The sequence below is a fragment of the Argopecten irradians genome, chromosome 11, assembly GCF_041381155.1.
Source record: "Argopecten irradians isolate NY chromosome 11, Ai_NY, whole genome shotgun sequence".
Taxonomy (NCBI): Eukaryota; Metazoa; Mollusca; class Bivalvia; order Pectinida; family Pectinidae; genus Argopecten; species Argopecten irradians.
Genome location: NC_091144.1, coordinates 7,532,060 through 7,555,067, shown reverse-complemented (window position 1 = coordinate 7,555,067; position 23,008 = coordinate 7,532,060). Strand labels below are relative to the sequence as shown.

At 37.3% G+C, this 23,008-nt stretch overlaps 1 protein-coding gene across 4 annotated transcripts in view; it reads right to left on the bottom strand.

The window, feature by feature from the left end:
- Nucleotides 1-23,008, bottom strand: part of LOC138334667 (protein mono-ADP-ribosyltransferase PARP14-like) — a 70,966-nt gene that overhangs the window by 3,427 nt on the left and 44,531 nt on the right. For 3 of the 4 annotated variants that reach the window (XM_069283329.1, XM_069283328.1, XM_069283326.1), the window contains 5 exons: nucleotides 21,728-21,997; nucleotides 21,277-21,359; nucleotides 16,866-17,093; nucleotides 14,615-14,836; nucleotides 9,696-9,820 (listed from right to left, as the gene is read on the bottom strand). In XM_069283329.1, the coding sequence (XP_069139430.1) occupies nucleotides 9,761-9,820; nucleotides 14,615-14,836; nucleotides 16,866-17,093; nucleotides 21,277-21,359; nucleotides 21,728-21,997 (863 nt within the window). In that variant the 3' untranslated portion in view covers nucleotides 9,696-9,760. Of the gene's footprint in view, nucleotides 1-6,861; nucleotides 7,225-9,695; nucleotides 9,821-14,614; nucleotides 14,837-16,865; nucleotides 17,094-21,276; nucleotides 21,360-21,727; nucleotides 21,998-23,008 lie in introns of those variants that run through there. The other variant, XM_069283327.1, reaches the window with a different exon arrangement.

Genomic DNA, 23,008 nt, shown 5'->3' with positions numbered 1-23,008 from the left:
AATAACGTTCATAAATGTGTTTTTCCTACATAAACTTTAGTAAACTTGAGGGGTAACATGAGACCCCAGGGTCATATAAATGATATAATTCACAATTTTTATAAAGGACCTTAAGACCTTTCCATCTATGAAGAGTACTTGACTCTACCAGTTCCAGAAATTCAGAAGAAGATTTTTGAAGTTTTAGCCTATTTGACCCCTTTTGCCTCCGCCCATAAGGCCCCTGGGGGTCACTCATGGAAGAAAATTGTTAATAGGATTCAATGACCATCTCACAGGGATAATTCTGACAACATTTGACTAATTTTCCATTATAAATGACCAAATAATGCTCCAAAATGTGTTTTCACTATACGTGTATAAACTATAGTAAATTTAACCCCCTCCCCAGGGGGAAACCTGAAACCCCTGAGTCATATAATTTACAATTTTTGTAGAGGGCCTTGAGACCTTTCTATCTATGAAGAATATTTGATTCTACCACATCTGTGAGTGGGGAAGAAGACTTTTGAAATTTTAGTCAATTTTACACTTTTTGGCCCCTCCCAAAGCCCCTAGGGGGTGGGGGGGTCATATAATTCACAATTTTGATTGGCCTTAAGCCTTGGAAGGTTTGTGCAAAATTTCATTGAAATTGTTTCATAGGTTTTTGAGAAGAAGTCCATTTCAGATGACGACCACTTCCTGTCACAAGCAGAGCTTCCAAAGGCTTAATTCTCTCATGGGTTATTTCCCCACCTTCCAATTCCATTCAAATAATTATCTAACTTATTCTATTTCATGTGATCAAGTTTAATCCAATCAGATCATTCTAAATAAAGATGAGGTATAGTGATATCACTTTATGGGCTTTCCTTCCTAATACAGTAAAACCCCACTAACCCGAACACAGATTCCTCGAATACCCCCTATTCGTCGAACTAGTCGTACGGTCCCGACCGTCTCCCTATTTAATCTATGTAACAAAACCCGGGTAGCTCAAACAGCTATTCGTTGAATACCCCTTATTCCTCGAACAGAATTATGTCCCCGTTTCATCAAATACATAGTATTTACCCATGTATTCGTCGAACAGGTGTTCAGCCCTTGAGATTTTTTTACCTGTGTCACACCTGACTGCACCGATCGACATGGATAATTGCTCACAATCTTGTGTTTATACAGTTGGCGTGTTGAGTCTAATTAGGTAATTAAGAGATTAACGGTGTCATTATTACCTACCTACACGATCGCAAGTAGTTGTTTGATGCTAACTTTATTTGAATATTTCAGAAAAGGCATTAAGTTATTGATGTTTCTCTCGTAATAATCTTCGCTGTAAATACGGAAGTTGTTGATCCGTGATAATAGAAAGTACGCATTGTGAAATAACAAAAGAGGCGGAAGATATTGCTGACGTGCGCCTAATTATAAAAGTATATATATTTTTAAATTTCTTTGTTGGTTTCATTCGACAGGCTAACACAATGTTATTTATCGAAAGATGTAAATGATATCAAACGATATATGCAAAGAATGTTGAAAGATAGGGCTATTAAAATGTCATTTTCCTGCATTGTTTGAGACCGGACATTTTGACTGTTGATCATGACCAACCTCGGATGAGTCGAATACCCTGTATTCCTCGAACTATTGACCTGGTCCCCTGCTGTTCAAGTTATAGGGGTTTTACTGTACTACCAATTTTCAGCTTAAACACATCTGTGGCAGCCATCGTTGATAGCAGATCAACTCGATTTGATAGCAGATCGACTCGGAAAATAGCATAACTTTTCAGGACTATCTCAGAATCATTTCAGACAAGTTTCAGCTCAATATCCCTGGTGGAACTTGTCAATGAGAAAAAAAGTACATATGAAAAGTTAATGGCCAGGATATGGTAGATGGTAACAACTCGTAAAACATTATGCTTATTGGTCATCCTGATCTTTCGAGGTAGATGACCTAAGAATGATTGCAATAATAAGAAGAAAATGTTTAATGCACACATTTATTAACATGACAACACAGTTTGGATGGAAATAATTCATATACCACATAATACCTAATAACAATTGTGTGGAACTGTTGTTTGTATTGGTGATGAATGCCGTTGAAAGATGATATTCAGCACATTTCAGTGGGAAGATTACAAAGGGTTATGTTCCATCACCACTGGGGATAGTAGTACCACAAAATGTTATGGGGGTACAAAACACATGCCACATGAATTATTCCCATTGTAGATGTGTATAAGTACTAATAAAATCAGAACTTTCAAACTTAATACTGTACTGCATAAATAAGCATCTTTGAAAAGAGAAATGGCAGTTGGATTATATGCCATTAACAGATTAAATTTAATGTTTACCATAATTTAATTTTGTTTATCATATTATTCATTAACTGTCACATCTCTTTATCTCAATCCAGAGGATCATAAATATAACCCAATCACACCATAGCACATGTAGACAACCACTGCTACTTAAAGTTAATTGCACAACCAATACGAACTAGAACTATCGCCAGAGTGGCCATCTTAAATACCCACTGCTGCACAACACATAGGGGACATTGCAGCACCCCATATAATTGACTTATCTCCCTTTATGTCAGGATTGTGTACCAAATTCTATCAAAATCTGTCAAGTAGTTTAGGACAAAATTGTGTCTACAGACAGACAAGTATGTTTCTGGCTAGATTTGGTTTGAAATTCCATTTACAACTTTATGGTCAGTATAGAGATTTAAAGGAAATATTGACAGAGTGACAGATGAGAAACCCTTTAAGTGGATCAGGTGAGCTCAAGGTTTTTATATCTAATCGCCACGAGTTGTCATGGCATTAATTGTGATAATTTAAAAGTAAAAGAATTGGTCAGTTTTATACTTTCATTGGAAGTAATTATGTATACCAAAGAAACAAGAACAAGCAAATTCGTGGAATTTCCATTCCCCGCTTTCAGGACATATTGTAGGTAAACATTATTGAGGTTAGGTTTAACCTTTGTTAAAACATGAAAAAATAAACTGAAGTCTTATTCGGAAGGAAGATGTGTAAAATAATGTCCGCTGAAAGTGACTATTAAACTTGGCTGAGCTCTGAAGGCATTTAACTTCGATACTAACTTTAAAGAAAATCAGTTTACATTCGTTACAATTATTGCACAGGGAATGGCAGAAAATGACATTTTTAGTACATCAAAGGGCCATAACTCCACTACATAATGTTGGCCGATAGAGGCAATCGAACTTGGCCAAGCCCTTAAGGCATTTGACCTTGTTACCAAGTTTGAAGAAAATCGTTAATATTTATTAGAGTCATTGCAGGGAAAAGGCAGAAAATGACTTTTTTTCATTAAATGAAGATCAAGGTCATTGATTTGAACAAACTTAATAGCCCTTCATCCCAGCATGTCAGGGGCCTCATATCAGGTCTCTAGACCTCTTAGTTATTCACAAGATATTGTTTAAAGGATTTTAGCCTTTTTGACCCCTGTGACCTTAAATGAAGGTCAAGGTCATTCATTTGAACAAACTTGGTATCCCTTTGTCCCAGCATTCTATAGGCCTAATATCAATACCATGGGCCTTCTGGTTCTTGAGAATAAGTGATTTGAAGATTTTAGCTTTTTTGAATTCTGTGACCTTGAATGAAGGTCAAGGTCATTCATTTGAATAAACTTGGTAGCCCTTCATTCCAGCATGCTACATGCCCAATATCAGTACCCTGGGCCTTCTAGTTCTTGAGAAGAAGTCGTTAAAAGGATTTTAGCCTATTTGACCCCTGTGACCTTGAATAAAGGTCAAGGTCATTCATTTGAACAAACTTGGTAGCCCTTTATTCCAGCATACTGCAGGCCCAATAAGAGTAACTTGGCCCTTTTGGTTCTCGGGAAGAAGTTGTTTTAAGGATTTTAGCCTATTTGAATCCTGTGACCTTGAATGAAGGTCTAGGTCATTCATTTGAATAAACTTGGTAGCCCTTCATCCCAGCATGCTACATGCCCAATATCAGTACCCTGGGCCTTCTGGTTATTGAGTAGAAGTCGGGCAAAGATTTTAGCATTTTTGACCCCTGTGACCTTGAATGAAGATCAAGGTCATTCATTTGAACAAACTTGGTATCCCTTTGTCCCAGCATGCTATAGGCCTAATATCAATACCATGGGCCTTCTGGTTCTTGAGAATAAGTGATTTGAAGATTTTAGCTTTTTTGAATTCTGTGACCTTGAATGAAGGTCAAGGTCATTCATTTGAATAAACTTGGTAGCCCTTCATTCCAGCATGCTACATGCCCAATATCAGTACCCTGGGCCTTCTAGTTCTTGAGAAGATGTCGTTAAAAGGATTTTAGCCTATTTGACCCCTGTGACCTTGAATAAAGGTCAAGGTCATTCATTTGAACAAACTTGGTATCCCTTTGTCCCAGCATACTATAGGTCTAATATCAGTACCCTTGGCCTTCTGGTTATTGAGAAGAAGTCAGGCAAAGATTTTAGCATTTTTGACCCCTGTGACCTTGAATGTAGATCAAGGTCATTAATTTGAACAAACTTGATAGCCCTTCATCCCAGCATGTCAGGGGCCCAATATCAGGTCTCTAGGCCATTTAGTTATTCACAAGAAGTTGTTTTAAGGATTTTAGCCCCCCTGTGACCTCAAATGAAGGTCAAGGTCATTCATTTGAACAAACTTGGTAGCCCTTCATCCCAGCATGCTACAGGCCAAACCAAAGGCATGGCATTATGTATCTATATAGGTGTACCTGCTCGTAAATCAATTAAAATTTGAAAGCGACAGCACGGTCTGAAAAAATAGTTTGTGTGTTTAGCTTAATATCTCAATATTTTGATCTATAATAATATCAAAAATATATGTATCTCAATTAATTTGGTTTAATCAATCATCGGTGTGTGCGTACGTCAAGCATCAAAGGATTTCTTTAACTGTTATGTAAAATTTCATTTTAAAGTCACAAACTTTGCAATTCACAATGTATCAAAGATACAGACTACAGGAAAATATTATTTTATCAAAACTTATTCGTTTCTGAACTCCTCAACAAAAATCCGAAACTTTCTGTATTGGTTTTTCTTTCATAATTACACGAAGCAATTAGAGCATAAATTAGAGTATTTGAAACATTGAATTTCACACTTTTAGTTATTTATGAGCAAGCAAAAGTTATTGTATGATTAACTTCACACAAAAGTAATCATAAAATAAAGGTGATCAGCTTTTTCTGTGACCATTGATATAAGTGATAGCACATCAGTTATAGTACAGCTATAAGCCACGGACTATCATAACGTCACTTCCGGTTTGGGGCTAGAAAATATGCATAATATACATAGTCAGAAAATTTGACCTAGATATCAACGGTTTACATAGGTTATTCCGGTCGCGCGTGGCACGGAGAGGTTTCTACACGTGCTAATAAAGCCATTTCCAGCATAAACTGAAATTATCATTTTTGACTGCACAAATCCTTTAATGCTCCAAGCAGGGTCAGCCAAAATATTATGTCTGTGATATCCCTTGTCTAAAATAATTTATCTACCTAAGGGAAGGAAGTCATTTAACATCAAAACAGCTATATTGTGGTACCAAGTGGTAAGCCCAACCATTTGCAAATTTTGAATCCTCCAACCTTGTTAGAGGCAAATATTGAGAGATATCCATTGCAAACTTCACAGAAGTAATTGATATATTTGTCCTACACATCATCTGAACTACAGATCTTTGTAATCTAGGCATTGGAATGCATATCACAACTTCAGAAAATATCTGCACATTTAAATAACACAGTAGCCTAGGTCTTTACTGAAATCTACACTGTCCACAAAGCTTATCATCATCTACACAGTAGCCTAGGTCTTTACTGAAATCTACACTGTCCACAAAGCTTATCATCATCTACACAGTAGCCTAGGTCTTTACTGAAATCTACACTGTCCACACAGCTTATCATCATCTACACAGTAGCCTAGGTCTTTACTGAAATCTACACTGTCCACACAGCTTATCATCATCTACACAGTAGCCTAGGTCTTTACTGAAATCTACACTGTCCACAAAGCTTATCATCATCTACACAGTAGCCTAGGTCTTTACTGAAATCTACACTGTCCACACAGCTTATCATCATCTACACAGTAGCCTAGGTCTTTACTGAAATCTACACTGTCCACACAGCTTATCATCATCTACACAGTAGCCTAGGTCTTTACTGAAATCTACACTGTCCACAAAGCTTGTCCTCATCTACACAGTCCTTTCTGTCATGACATCTCTCTCCACAATGTCCACATTTTACCTGTGTATCTCGTTTTAAAAGTGCTTGTCTACAGCTTACACAGAGATATATATGGAAAACTTTCTGTTCCAGAAAATTCTCATCTGGAATGGCATCTTTGTTGTCCCTAGAGACAGGAAATTCTGTAAACTTGTCCAGTGATATACATTCAACAAGATGGCCCCTCATTTTGGAGCAATTCCACACTATGTCTGATGGATCATTGCCATTGGCCAGACTAACCATAGCAGCTATAGCAAAGAGTCCACAGTCGCCCTTGAAATTCTGTTTCTGATACATTGGTAGCTCTAGTGTGAAGGACAGTGGCTTAGGCTTAATCAGTGATGTCAGATCTAGTATCAGGCGGGAAGTCGGATTCCTGTAGAAACTGTCATAAACCTTAACATGACCTTTTGACCTTTGACATTGAAGGTTAGTTATGGTTACCCAGTGGTTGTGTCCCGTATGACATATCTGAATGAAATCTCCCTGAAATTTGTCACTTATATTCTGCACGGACGCCAGTGCTACAACAGAGGCATCCTGCAGACCTCCTATATAAGGACACTGCTTTTTAATAATGCGCATCGCTTTGTCTATCTCGGTATCCTCGAGCCGATATCTTGGACTCAGAATGTTATTGGCCATCTTGTGCTCCAGTATTTCTGGGTAGGATTTGGAATGGTGGTACGCCACTGTCGGTGCACCTTTGTCTAGGTTTCTGGGTAATATTTCAGACTGTGTGTGATGTAGAGGCCTCATAATCATTTCATCATCTTCACTACTAGCATCGGCATCAACATAGAAGGAAGGTCCGTGTGGATAAATTTGGGGTGCTGTTGGAAGGTTGTGTAATTGTGAAGGTGGTTTGATCATGGCAGTATCGTCCAGTTCCTCAGCGGAGACGGAATGTCTGGAGAGAAATCTGCCCATGGCCAAATTACCTATCAATTACACAAACAAACACTGACTTCAGTTATCAGGAACAGCTATTTCTACTTTCAGTTCAATAAATATTGTCTATTTACATTGTGTACAGTATTACCTATAACTGTTTACAGTTATATATAGGTAGCACTGTGCATTCAAGAGGATTAATCAAATGATATTGCACTCTCTAACAAAACCCCAGTGGACTGAAGTGCAGTATTTATTTTTTTTTGTTTTCTAATGTTTGTGATAAATATTATCTGCCCTGTGTAGAGCAGACCAGAGAATACCATAAACAGAATTGATGATAAAAAACAAGAGGCCCAAGGGCCTTAACGGTCATCTGACAACCTTGGCAATAATCATATAGGAAATTAATTAGATATAGTGTCATGGTAGCTATCTTCGATTTGGGATTAACCAGAGATGTAACAACACTTTGTCGGGACCATGTCAGGATCATCTCATGCAAGTTTCAGCAAAATCACACCGGTAGAACTTGAGAAGAAGTTAAAAATGTATTTTCATGATGGCGGCTGTGGCGGCCATCTTGGATTTCGGATCGACCGAAAAATAACAACACTTTGTCGGGACCATGTCAGGATTTCGGATCGACTGAAAAATAACAACACTTTGTCGGGACCATGTCAGGATCATTTCATGCAAGTTTCAGCCAAATCGCACCGGTAGAACTTGAGAAGAAGTTCCAAATGAATTTTCAAGATGGCGACTGTGGCGGCCATCTTAGATTTCGGATCAACCCGAAAAATAAGAACACTTTGTTGGGACCATGTCAGGATCATTTCACTTCTGGTCAGATGACCTAATAAACAACCACAGACACCTCTTACAACTAAGTTATGAGAATAACAGTTGACCCTAATGATTTGATTCTGTCAATTTCATTTTAAACTGACTTTTTTATATTATGTGAGAATTTCACATGTCATCTTACATGGTTAAATCAATTGGTGTACTTATGTATTAGTAAAGTGGTTCCGTTTCAGAAAAAAAAGACACAAGGGCCCAATGGGCCCGAATCGCTCACTGGTAATCATACATGGTTCATATTTAACAAATAGAGTAAATAAGAATTTATATCATCCCTAAGCAAATTAGAGGCCCCTTTGCCTCTTGGTTATTAAAAAGAGTTCGTTTAAAGATTTTAGTCTATTTGACCCCTATGACCTTGAATGAAGGTCAAGGTCATTCTTTTGAACAAACTTTGTAGCCCTTCATCCCAGCATGCCACAGGCCCAATATCAGGTCCCTATGGCTTTTGGTTTTTAAGAAGTCTTTTAAAGATTTTGGCCTATTTGACCACTGTGACCTTGAATGAAAGTCAAGGTCATTTATTTGAACAAACTTGGTAGTCGTTTATTCCAGCATGCCACATGCCCAATATCAGGTCTCTAGCCCTCTTGGTTACTAAGGAGAAGTCGTTTAAAGATTTTAGCCTATTTGACCCTTGAATCTTGAATGAAGGTCAAGGTCATTCATTTGAACAAACTTTGTAGCCATTGATCCCAGCATGCCACAGGCCCATTATCAGGTCCCTAGGCCTCTAGGTTTTTTAAGAAGAAGTTGTTTAAATATTTTCAACTATTTGACCCCTGTGACCTTGAATGAAGGTCAAGGTCATTTATTTGAACAAACTTGGTAGTTGTTTATTCCAGCATGCCACAGGCCCAATATCAGGTCTCTAGCTCTCTTTGTTATTAAGGAGAAGTTTTTTTAAAAATGTTAGCCTATTTGACCCCAGTGACCTTGAATGAAGGTCAAGGTCTTTCATTTGAACAAACTTGGAGCCCTTGATCCAGCATGCCACAGGCCCAATATCAGGTCCCTAGGCCCCTTGGTTTTTAAAAAGAAGTCGTTTAAAGATTTTAGCCTTTTTGACCCCTGTGACCTTGAATGAAGGTCAAAGTCATTCATTTGAACAAACTTGGTAGTCCTTGATCCCAGCATGCCTCAGGCCCAATATTAGGTCCCTAGGCTGTTTGGTTATTAAGAAGATGTTGTTTAAAGATTTTAGCCTTTTTGACCCCTTTGACCTTGAATGAAGATCAAGGTCATTCATTTGAACAAACTTGGTAGATCTCTATCTCAGCATGCCATATGCCCAATATCAGGTCTCTAGCCCTCTTGGTTATTAAGGAGAAGTCGTTTAAAGATTTCAGCCTATTTGACCCCTGTGACCTTGAATGAAGGTCAAGGTCATTCATTTGTACAAACTTGGTAGCCCTTCATCTCTGCATGCTATAAGTCAAATTTCAGGACTCTAGGTCTCCAAGTTTTGAAGAAGAAGTTTTTTAAATGGAAAAGTTGACACTGGATGGACGGATGGCTGGACAGCCGGACGACGGCCGGATGCCGGATGTTGCACCATAGCATAAGCTTACTTGCCCTTCGGGCAGGTGAGCTAAAAATCAGAAAGGATGATGTTCTATTTCTGACCAATTTGATACTAAACTGAAATACATACCTTGATGATAGCTGTGACCTTTGTCTTCCTGACTTTTGTTGCCAAACTTGCGTGTGTGTCGGTTTCTAACTTGACCATGTAGGTTTATGTGCCTTTCCCTGTGATTTCTCTGCATCTTCAAACGCCTGTAAAAACAATGAAAATTCCATAATGAACTAGCAAAAAAATATTAAGAAGGGCAAGCTAAATGTATGACCCACCAGGATATCAGATTTAACTCCAAACAAAATCCCATCACTCTACAAAATACAAAATTAAATATTTTAAATCACCTGTTCAATTCCTAGCAACAGTTTAATAAAGGGACAAGGACATAGTCATTCAGATCCCCCGCCAATGGAAATATCAAAGCTGAGGTAAGTTTGATTGTGGAGACTTATGTGTATGAAAAAAACCAGGAAAAGTGCAAAAAATGAAAACCTAAAAATAGCAAAAGGTACTACTAGACCATAAAATGAATGTGTCTATGAAGTGGAAATATCTCTGCTGGTTTTAGACTTATGCTCCGGAAATGAACCTGCTACAAAAATATGATATTTTCAGCAAAGTGTCTATGGTTACAGAAAAAAGCACAAAAAGTGAAAACCTAAAAATAGCAAAAGGCACTACTAGACCATAAGAACAATGTGTCTATGAAGTTTCATGGAAATATCTCTGCTGGTTTTAGAGTTGTGCTCCGGAAACGATTCTTACACAAAAATCTGCCATTTTCAGCAATGTTTCCATGGTTACAGAAAACAGTACAAAAAGTGAAAACCTTAAAATAGCAAAAGGTACTACTAGATCATAAGACTAATGTGCCTATGGAGTTCCATGCATATATCTCAACCAGTTTTCCAGTTATGCTGCGGAAACGAACCTGGTACAAAAATATGATATTTTCAGCAATGTTTCCATGGTTACGGAAAAGGTACAAAAAATGAAAACCTAAAAATAGCAAAAGGCACTACTAGACCATAAGAACAATGTGTCTATGAAGTTTCATGGAAATATCTCTGCTGGTTTTAGAGTTGTGCTCCGGAAACGATTCTTACACAAAAATCTGCCATTTTCAGCAATGTTTCCATGGTTACAGAAAAAAGTACAAAAAGTGAAAACCTTAAAATAGCAAAAGGCACTACTAGACCATAAGGCCAATGTGTCTATGAAGTTTTGTGGAAATATCTCTTCTGGTTTTAGAGTTATGCTCCGGAAACGAACATCGTACAAAAATATGATATTTTCAGCAATATTTCCATGGTTACGGAAAAAACGCAAAAAATGAAAACCTAAAAATAGCAAAAGGCACTACTAGACCATAAGACCAATGTGTGTATGAAGTTTCATGGAAATATCTCTACTGGTTTTAGAGTTATGCTCCGGAAACCATTCGTACGGATGGACGGACGGACGGACGGAACCCATTTGTATATCCCCCGCCAATTTCGTTGGGCGGGGGATAAAAATGTTCATTAATTAACACTGATGGCAAATTTTAGCATTTTAAAAATAGAAAAAGATCAAAATTCTTTTTTCAAAATGGTGACTTTGGCATCCATCTTGAATTTTGGAAAGACAGTGCATTGTTGTGTTACAGTAAACAACAATAGATAATTTGATTATCAACGGTTGAACATTAATGTCACTTTTCACTTAAACTTATTTTATTTCATTCTGGAAACATTCAAACTCGAAATTGCTTCTGACAAATACTTAATAATACATTAAAGTGACAACACTTGTGTAGAAGTCTCGCCAAGTTTGAATTGAGAACCAGCATCTCATGTAATCTCTTACATTGATGAATCTGTAATTACTTTGATCAGAACAGTATGAATGTATTATTACTAAGATTAATAATATCCCTGTTCTGACTTTGATGAACACATCATTTCTGTTTTTACTTTGAGAAATATCATTCCAGAAATATCATTCTTAGTTTATCTTTTGAAGAATATCACCCATGCACCTCAATGTGATAATATTTTCCACGTATTTAATAATTTGTTTACCTTCTGTAGTGAAGATCATCCATGTTCCTACTTTGATGACTGTCATAACTGCACAAAGTTTGATGAATACCATCCCCATACTTACTTTGATGAATACCATCCCCATACATACTTTGATGAATACCATCCCCATACATACTTTGATGAATACCATCCCCATACATACTTTGATGAATACCATCCCCATACATACTTTGATGAATACCATCCCCATACATACTTTGATGAATACCATCCCCATACATACTTTGATGAATACCATCCCCATACATACTTTGATGAATACCATCCCCATACATACTTTGATGAATACCATCCCCATACATACTTTGATGAATACCATCCCCATACATACTTTGATGAATACCATTCCCCATACATACTTTGATGAATACCATCCCCATACATACTTACTTTGATGAATACCATCCCCATACATACTAACTTTGATGAATACCATCCCCATACTAACTTTGATGAATACCATCCCCATACATACTTTGATGAATACCATCCCCATACATACTTTGATGAATACCATCCCCATACATACTTTGATGAATACCATCCCCATACATACTTTGATGAATACCATCCCCATACATACTTTGATGAATACCATCCCCATACATACTTTGATGAATACCATCCCCATACTTACTTTGATGAATACCATCCCCATACATACTTTGATGAATACCATCCCCATACTTACTTTAATGAATACCATCCCCATACATACTTTGATGAATACCATCCCCATATTTACTTTGATGAATACCATCCTCATACATACTTTGATGAATACCATCCCTATACTTACTTTGATGAATACCATCCCCATATTTACTTTGATGAATACCATCCCCATACTTACTTTGATGAATACCATCCCAAAAATTACTTTAATGAATACCATCCCTATACTTACTTTGATGAATACCATCCCCATATTTACTTTGATGAATACCATCCTCATACATACTTTGATGAATACCATCCCTATACTTACTTTGATGAATACCATCCCCATACTTACTTTGATGAATACCATCCTCATACATACTTTGATGAATACCATCCCCATACTTACTTTGATGAATACCATCCCCATACTTACTTTGATGAATACCATCCTCATACATACTTTGATGAATACCATCCCCATACTTACTTTGATGAATACCATCCTCATACATACTTTGATGAATACCATCCCCATACTAACTTTGATGAATACCATCCTCATACTTACTTTGATGAATACCATCCCCATACTTACTTTGATGAATACCATCCTCATACATACTTTGATGAATACCATCCCCATACTAACTTTGATGAATACCATCCTCATACTTACTTTGATGAATACCATCCCCATACTTACTTTGATGAATACCATCCCCATACATACTTTGATGAATACCATCCCCATACTAACTTTGATGAATACCATCCTCATACATACTTTGATGAATACCATCCCTATACTTACTTTGATGAATACCATCCTCATACATACTTTGATGAATACCATCCCACACATACTTTGATGAATACCATCCCCATACTTACTTTGATGAATACCATCCTCATACATACTTTGATGAATACCATCCCTATACTTACTTTGATGAATACCATCCTCATACATACTTTGATGAATACCATCCCCATACTTGCTTTGATGAATACCATCCTCATACATACTTTGATGAATACCATCCCCATATTTACTTTGATGAATACCATCCTCATACATACTTTGATGAATACCATCCCTATACTTACTTTGATGAATACCATCCCCATATTTACTTTGATGAATACCATCCCCATACTTACTTTGATGAATACCATCCCAAAAATTACTTTGATGAATACCATCCCCATACATACTATGATGAATACCATCCCCATACTTACTTTGATGAATACCATCCCCACACATGCTTTGATGAATACCATCCCCATACTCACTTTGATGAATACCATCCGCATACAAACTTTGACGAATACCATCCTGATACATACTTTGACGAATACCATCCTGATACATACTTTGATGAATACCATCCCCATACATACATTGAAGAATAACATCCCCATACTTACTTTGATGAATACCATCCCCATACATACTTTGATGAATACCATCCCCAAACTTACTTTGATGAATACCATCCCCATACTTACTTTGATGAATACCATCCTCATACATACTTTGATGAATACCATCCCCAAACTTACTTTGATGAATACCACCCCCATACATACTTTGATGAATACCATCCCCATACTAACTTTGATGAATATCATCCCCATACAAACTTTGATGAATACCATCCCCATACTTACTTTGATGAATACCATCCCTATACTAACTTTGATGAATACCATCCCCATACATACTTTGATGAATACCATCCCCTTACTTACTTTGATGAATACCATCCCCATACTTACTTTGATGAATACCATCCCCATACATACTTTGATGAATACCATCCCCATACATACTTTGATGAATACCATCCCCATACTAACTTTGATGAATACCATCCCCATACATACTTTGATGAATACCATCCCCACACATACTTTGATGAATACCATCCCCATACTTACTTTGATGAATACAATCCCCATACATACTTTGATGAATACCATCCCCAGACATACTTTGATGAATACCATCCCCATACTTACTTTGATGAATACCATCCCCATACTTACTTTGATGAATACCATCCCCATACATACTTTGATGAATACCATCCCCATACATACTTTGATGAATACCATCCCCATACTAACTTTGATGAATATCATCCCCATACTTACTTTGATGAATACAATCCCCATACATACTTTGATGAATACCATCCCCATACTTACTTTGATAAATACCATCCCCATACTTACTTTGACTGTGGGCAAGTCCTTGTCATAGATCACAAACATGACATTCCTCACAGGACTGGTTGGATTTTGTGTGGAATATTTGGACACAATCTTGTACATTTCCCTGGCTACAGTATCACGTGGGTAACTGAGGTTACCTGTGCCCATGGCGGGGAATGCCACAGATTCATAGCCCTGCTGTGTAGCCTCGCGGAGACACGCCAACATAAACTTCTGTAGGACCTGTATAGGTAAGATTTATTAGGGTTTTTTCTAAATCACACAACAGCAGTTACAAGATCATATTTCCTTAGTCAATCAGATATCATTTTAATGGATCCTTATAATTGTGGATGGTGTAAAACTAATTATGTCCTGACTATAACACCCAATAACAACAAGAGACCCATGGGCCTTAACAGTCATCTGACTATTGGCACAATACAACATAGTCATTTAAAGATTTTAGCCATTTTGACCCCTGTGATCTTGAATGAAGATCAAGGTCATTTTTTTAAAAACAAATATGGTAGCCCTTCATCTCAGCATGTCACAGGCCCAATATCAGGTCTCTAGGCCTCTTAGTTATTCACAAAAAGTTATTTCAAGATTTTAGCCTATTTGACCCCTGTGACCTTGGATGAAGGTCAAGGTTATTCATTTGAACAGACTTGGTAGCCCTTCATCCCAGCATGTCACAGGCCCAATATAAGTACCCTGGGCCTTTTGGTTCTTCAGAAGAAGTCGTTTAAAGATTTAAGCTTTTTTGACCCCTGTGACATTGAATGAAGACCAAGGTCATTCATTTGAAAAAAGTTCATAGTCCTTCATCCCAGCATGTCAGGGGCCTAATATCAAGTCTCTAGGCCTCTTAGTTATTCACAAGAAGTTGTTTCAAGGATTTTAGCCTATTTGACCCCTGTGACCTTGAATGAATGTCAAGGTCATTCATTTGCACAAACTTGGTAGCACTTCATCCAAGCATGCTACAGGCCCAATATCAGTACCCTGGGCCTTCTGGTTCTTGAGAAGAAGTTGTTTAAAGATTTTAGCCTATTTGACCCCTGTGACCCTGAATGCAAGTCAAGGTCATTCATTTGAACAAACTTGGTAGCCCTTTATCCAAGCATATTGCAGGCCCAATATGATAGCCCTGAGCCTTTCCGTTCTTGAAAAGAAGTCATTTAAAGATTTTAGCTTATTTGACCCCTGTAACCTTGAATGAAGGTCAAGGTCATTTATTTGAACAAACTTGGTAGCCTTTCATCCCAGCATGCTACAGGCCCTATATGAGTATCCTGGGCCTTTTGGTTCTTGACAAGAGGTCATTCAAAGATTTAGCCTATTTGACAACTGTGACCTTGTATGAAGGTCAAGGTCATTCATTTGAACAAACTTGGTAGCCTTTCATCCCAGCATGATACAGGCTTTATATGAGTATCCCGGGCCTTCTGGTTCTTGAGAAGAAGTCGTTTGAAGATTTTAGCCTTTTTGACCCCTGTGACCTTGAATGAAGGTCAATGTCATTCATTTGAACAAACTTCATAGCCTTTCATCCCAACATCTCAGGGGCCTATTAACAGGTCTCTAGGCCTCTTAGTTATTCACAAGAAGTTGTTTAAATGATTTTAGCCTATTTGACCCCTGTGACCTTGAATGAAGGTCAAGGTCATTCATTTTAACAAACTTGGTAGCCCTTCATCCCAATATGCTACATGCCTATTATCAGTACCCTTGGCCTTCTGGTTCTTGAGAAGAAGTCGTTGAAAGATTTTAGCCTATTTGACCACTGTGACCTTGAATGAAGGTCAAGGTCATTTATTTAAACGAACTTGGTAGCCCTTCATTTCAGCATGCTGCAGGCCAATATGAGTATCCTTGGCCTTTTGGTTCTTGAGAAGAAGTCTTTTAAAGAATTAAGCCTATTTGACCCCTGTGACCTTAAATGAAGATCATGGTCATTCATATGAACTAACTTGGTAGCCCTTCATATCAGCATGCTACAGGCCAAATATCAGTACCATGGGCCTTTCGGTTATTGAGAAGAAGTCTTTTGAATGAAAAGTTTACGCACGGCGCACGGTGGACGGCGCACGATGACGGATGGTGCATGATGACAATAGGTCATCCTGACCCTTCGGTTCAGATGACCAATTAATAATCAGCTGAAACTTATATCTGATATCAATATTCTTTAAAGTTTCATGACAATTTTATTCAAGCATGACTTTAGAAAATACCCTCGCGAGCCATGCTTAGATCCATGACTTACCACCAGGGCACTAGCTCCTCCGTCCCAGCTAGGCAGAGAACCATGACAGACACAGTGACACTGCAGGTTGTATCCTTGAGTCACAGCAATCTCACCAAATTGAATTCCCTGGTAGTTCTGATCACATTCTGCCTGCATCTGAGGTCCAGCTGCTGCCAGAAGGGATGAAGACACTGCCCCGTTACTCAACTTCAGGTCCTTGGAGCAGGTGTTCACAATCATATCCACCTGGTAATGGAATTTACAGTTAATCATTAAAGCAATATATCTTTCAGGGAAAATCAGATTCAAAACCTGTTACAGTGTTCATTTTAGACCACGCCATTATGCCATAGATGCTATTTTTTATAACAGGGGGCATGAAATTATGTGTTACAAGGTCCTTTGGTGCAAGAAAAATAAACCTTTCGAGATTGTCCATTACAATATTTTGCTACTTTCTTCGTTTTCCTGCCGAACGTGCCTCGATTGATACAATGATGCTATTTGATTGGTTAATTGTCCTCGGAAAAATGCAAAACCGCATTTGAAGCTCCTGAAAAGTCTAAAACGAGAATGGTATTACACTCACTATTTTTTCAAAGCATCAACATGCAAAAATGATGAAGAACTGATTGAGGATTCTGCTAATATATGCGAATGCTATTTGACAGTTTAAAATACGAAGGAAGCTGATGTCAAAATGACCGACCTTACACCTGCCGAGGATCAAACAGAATCTTTGGGTAGCTAGAGTGTTTCAAAACAAAAGGCTTTCGCTGTTCTCTTGGGTGACTTTTATGAAGAAACAAGAGGCCCAGAAGGCCTGTATCGCTCACCTGGTTTGTAATGTCAAGTCATGTTCTGAATACAGGTTCACTGTTTCTTTTCTGAAGGAATCTTAATATTTACCTCTTATTTTCCCTATTGGGCCCGCCCCTCCTGCCCCTGGGGGGTCAGAGCCAAAATTTATACAAGTTCTGTTCCCCTTCCCCCCCCCCCCCCCCCCCAGGATATTTGTGGCCAAATTTGGTTACAATCCATGCAGAACTCTAGGACAAGTAGCGATTTATAGGATTTCCCTCTATTTTCCCTATTGGGCCCCGCCCCTCCTGCCCCCGGGAGGTCAGAGCCAAAATTTATACCGTTCTGTTCCCCTTCTCCCAAGGATGTTTGTGGCCAAATTTGGTTACAATCCATGTAGAACTCTAGGACAAGTAGCGATTTATAGGATTTACCTCTATTACCCCTATTGGGCCCCGCCCCTCCTGCCCCCGGGGGGTCAAAGCCAAAATTTATACAGTTCTGTTTCCCTTTCCCCAAGGGTGTTTGTGGCCAAATTTGGTTACAACCCATGTAGAACTCTAGGACAAGTAACAATTTATAGGATTTACCTCTATTTACCCCTATTGGGCCACGCCCCTCCTGCCCCTGGGGGGTCAGAGCCAAAATTTATACAAGTTCTGTTCCCCTTCCCCAAAAGATGCTTGTGGCCAAATTTGGTTACAATCCATATAGAACTCTAGGACAAGTAGTGATTTATGTGATTAACCTCTATTTCCCCTATTGGGCCCCCAGCCCCTCCTGCCCCTGGGGGGTCAGAGCCAAAATTTATACAAGTTCTGTTCCTCTTCCCCTAAGGATGTTTGTGGCCAAATTTGGTTACAATCCATGTAGAACTCTAAGACAAGTAGCGATTTATAGGATTTACCTCTATTACCCCTATTGGGCCCTGCCTCTCCTGCCCCTGGGGGGTCAGAGCCAAAATGTATACAAGTTCTGTTCCCCTTCACCCAAGGATGCTTGTGGCCAAATTTGGTCACAATCCATGTGGAACTCTATGACTAGTAGCGATTTAAATTAAATGTTGGCGGACGGACATTCCCCTGCGAATTGATGTTCATGAACTTTCATGAACCATGAAATGTTCATGAATGTTCATGAACTTTCTGTAAATGTTCATGAATTGTTCATTAATTTTTTCATACAAAGTTCATGAACCAAAAAATTCATGAACATTGGTTCATGAAGTGTCCATGAAGTTTCATGAACTTTTCATGAATAGTTCATGAACATAAGATTTAAATATGGTTTTCATGAACTGTTCATGAACATTAGTAGATTGTTCATGAACTTATTTTTAATTCATGAACTATTCATGAACATAAATTATATGTTCATGAACTAAATTGAAGTAACTGGTTATATATTAATTATGCTTTAAAAACATGCCTTGAGCTTTTAATGCTAAATTTGGTGTTTTTTTTTTTCTATTTTTCAAAAATATGTGAAGCTAAAAAAAAAAAAAATTCATAAATAAAAGAGAAGCCTCTTGCATGATCACATGACAAACAATCTGGCTTTTGATTGGGTGCTGGAATATAGGGTCATGACATCACCAGATTTTAAACAGTGATGGAGGCATTTACAAAGAGATGAACTATGTGCAACAATTCTTAGGATATATTATAATCCAAAGATTCATATTATGGATTGATGACACAGTTTATAAGGTAAGTTAAATATCTAATTATATTGTTTGTTTGATTTCAATTTAATGTGTATACCATATCTTTAGGAGCTAGAGTTTGCATCACATGTACATGTGTGTGCAACATAACATGGAGATCTCTGATTTGATTTCTACAAGTACACAAGCTAATTTCATAACCTGAGAGGTGTGAAACAATAAAGGAATGTATAAATAATTGGTATCTAAAAGATTAAAAGGTTAGTACATGTAGAATCTGTTTTTCAAAAGTCACAGTTTAACTATTGAAACTTTCCATTTACTGGCTCCATTTGTTTGACAAGAAATGCTTCCAATGTAGTCAGAATCAGTTGATATACATGATAGCTAGTCCTTTATATTAATGATAAATATTAGCATTTTATGGTTACAGAAGCTATCAAATGTAACTAGTCATTTAAGGGTCAGGACATTTCCTTTCACAAGCTAGTAGCCTGAAATGTATGTGTACATAATATTGTGCTTAGACATGTGTAAGGAATTTACACACTGAGATTAAGGATGGACCATGGCCTCAAGGCCATACTTAGTGGGGATAGGGAGGGGGTACAGTGAAGGGGAAACAGCTGGACACAAAGGGCACTTGCACTTATATACTGTCAGTGTAAACTTCACCACTGAACTACAATAGACAGGTTTATTCAAAATATTTGCTACCAAAGGAAATTTTTTCAACTCTCTTTAAAAACAAAACAGAATTATATATAGTGTATGTAATGTATATGTTATTATGACATCTATTTATAATCTATACTATGAGTTTGCCATTTTCTCCTAAAGAGAAAATTCATTGCTTGAAAAATAAACATGTCAAGGAGACATTTTAATGAATTTGTTTTTCAATATTAAACTATGATTGCTGCAGTTGTAATTCATTACAAATTTTGATTAAGTATCAAACTGGTTATGATGCAGTTCATGAACTGTTCATGAACTTAATGTTCATGAACAGTTCATCAAATGTTCATGAACTGTTCATGAATTATTCATGAACTGTTCATGAACTTTTCATGAAATGTCCATGAACTATTCATGAACCTGTTCATGAACTATTCATGAACCTGTTCATGAACTTAATATTCAGTTCATGAACTGTGCATGAAAATGCTGTGTATTATTTCCATTAGGCCATTTAATGTTCAAGAACATTCATGAATGTTCATGAACTTAGTTCATGAATTTTTGAAGAATAGTTCATGAATAGTTCATGAATGTTCATGAATTATTCATGATCGATTCGCAGGGGAGTTACGGACGGACGGACGACGGACGCCGCGCCATGACATAAGCTCACCGGCCCTTCGGGCCAGGTGAGCTAAAAATGTGATGCAGTATGGACTTTGTTTACAACATTGGAAAATAAATGCTCTGACAGAAAGCATGCTGATGATGGAAAGGATCGCAAGGTGGCGGTTTTGGCTGAAACACGAGATCTGTTTTTGTAGAGGTAATTAAAAACCTCTCAAACTGAAAATATTACTGAAACTGAATTCAGCCCATTTTGATTAATATTACATTGGCACTGGCTTTTTCCCCAATGACTCCACATTTTACAAATCTAAAATGAACACTGCTGTTATAAATAACTGTCCTTAAATCTTTATTGTACATGGATAATGAATATGCAGTTAAGATACACAAAACTTTCTTCAGCGTTTCCCCTTCGTTAATCTATCAAATCTTTTTCTTCTGCGGAGGCTGAACACACACCAATATAAGATATGTAATGCTGATCACCTAGTGAGTAATATTTTAAACAAAACTTACTTTTTAAATTATTTTTTTTATCTTGTTTAAAGACATAGTATCTGTTATCAAATGATTGCTTTGGTACATACCAGTATCACTTCAATGCAACCATCAGGATGGTTATTACAATGCTTTTATAACCTCCAGACTTACCTTCTGATTGGCTATCTGTCCCTTAACCAATGTTATTGTGATGTTTATCTCAACTGGAGCTTCAGGATAAGAAGGTGGCATATCTACAATGTAAATATTGTGTTATAATTAGAGTCATGCAACCAAATGTTTCTGTTTACAAAAAGAGGCCCCTCAGTATATTGTCATTATATCATTTAGGTGGCGCATTTACTAGGCTGGCATTAAGTAAATGGTGGATTCAATTTTAGCTGGACCATTACATGACATCTGCTAATGTAACACCAATGTAACACTGTATCAAATGAAGTTATACAAGTCTAAGTTATACAAGTCTAAGTTATACAAGTCTAAGTTATACAAGTCTAAGTTATACAAGTCTAAGTTATACAAGTCTAAGTTATACAAGTCTAAGTTATACAAGTCTAAGTTATAAAATGTTTCATCAGATGTTTGTATTTATAGTGCCTACCTGGCTCAGGTGTCACGTTTTTCCAGCCTTTTCGTGGCTTGGCCTTTTGTGCAGACCACTTATCTCGTGCCCCTCCAGTAGCATCAGCAATAATGACTGACCTTTGTCCATAGAACTTCCGTAGGGCCTTCACAAATAGGTCCACATTGTTCTGACTTACATCACACAGGTAAATATTCTGGATAGTGTTTCTCGGGTTGTCTTTGAAAAATTCATCTATAGCATCCACAATGGTTTGGGTTGATTTGGCAGCAGGGTATCCAAAAACACCTGTAAAGCAGGGTAATATATATCTCCTTTGTTATACATGTATAAACTCATTTCTTACAACAAAATTCAGTAACACTTCTCCATATAAACCAAATGGTTAGCTAGTCTATAACACTGAATCAGAAATTATCAGGATTTCACAGTGGAGACATAAAAGATCTACCTCTATTTCCCTCAGAGAACCCTAATTCTTTGAAACTTTTGGGTCAGATTCAGCATTTTTTTTCTTTTCCTCAAGAATATTTCTGATCAATTTCTCAAATACACCCAGCCTCCATCCCTATTTGTGTGAGATCCAAATGCAAGAAGAGGCTCGATGGGCCGAACAGGTGTCTGACTATATATATATACAAACAAGATTTGGTAGAAATGACGTAAGCACTAAGTCATTAAAGATTGTAGACTATTTGATCAAAGTGACATTCAAGGTCATTCATATGAACAAACATGTTATTTCGTCATCCCAACATGCAACAGCCCCTAAATCATGTTTCTAGGCTTTTACTTATTAACAAGAAGACATTTGTAAGATTTTAGCCTGTTTGACCCCTGTGCTCTTTAGTGATGACCAAGGTTGTTCATTTGAACAAATTTCGTAGCACATCATCCCAGCATGCTACATGCCCAATATCAGGTCTCTAGAGCTCTTAGTTATTGAGAAAAAATGTTTGAAGATTTTACCCTATTCAATCCTTGTGACCTTCAATGATGGTCAAGGACATTCATTTGAATAAAGTAGGAAGCACATCATATCAGCATTCTACATGCTCAACATTGAGAAGATGTTGTTTGAATGAAAAGTTTAACGATAATGAATGAGGGCTAAAATTAGGATGTCTTAGATGTTACGTAGTATGTTTTTGACCAAATATGAAGTTATATAGTATAAATACATTTAGTTCTTTGGTAATTATATAACTTTTTGGTCAGATAAATTAAAATACAGATGATCTTCATATTAATTCATAACATTGATATAGTCTTAGGAGAGAATATTTTATATTATATATA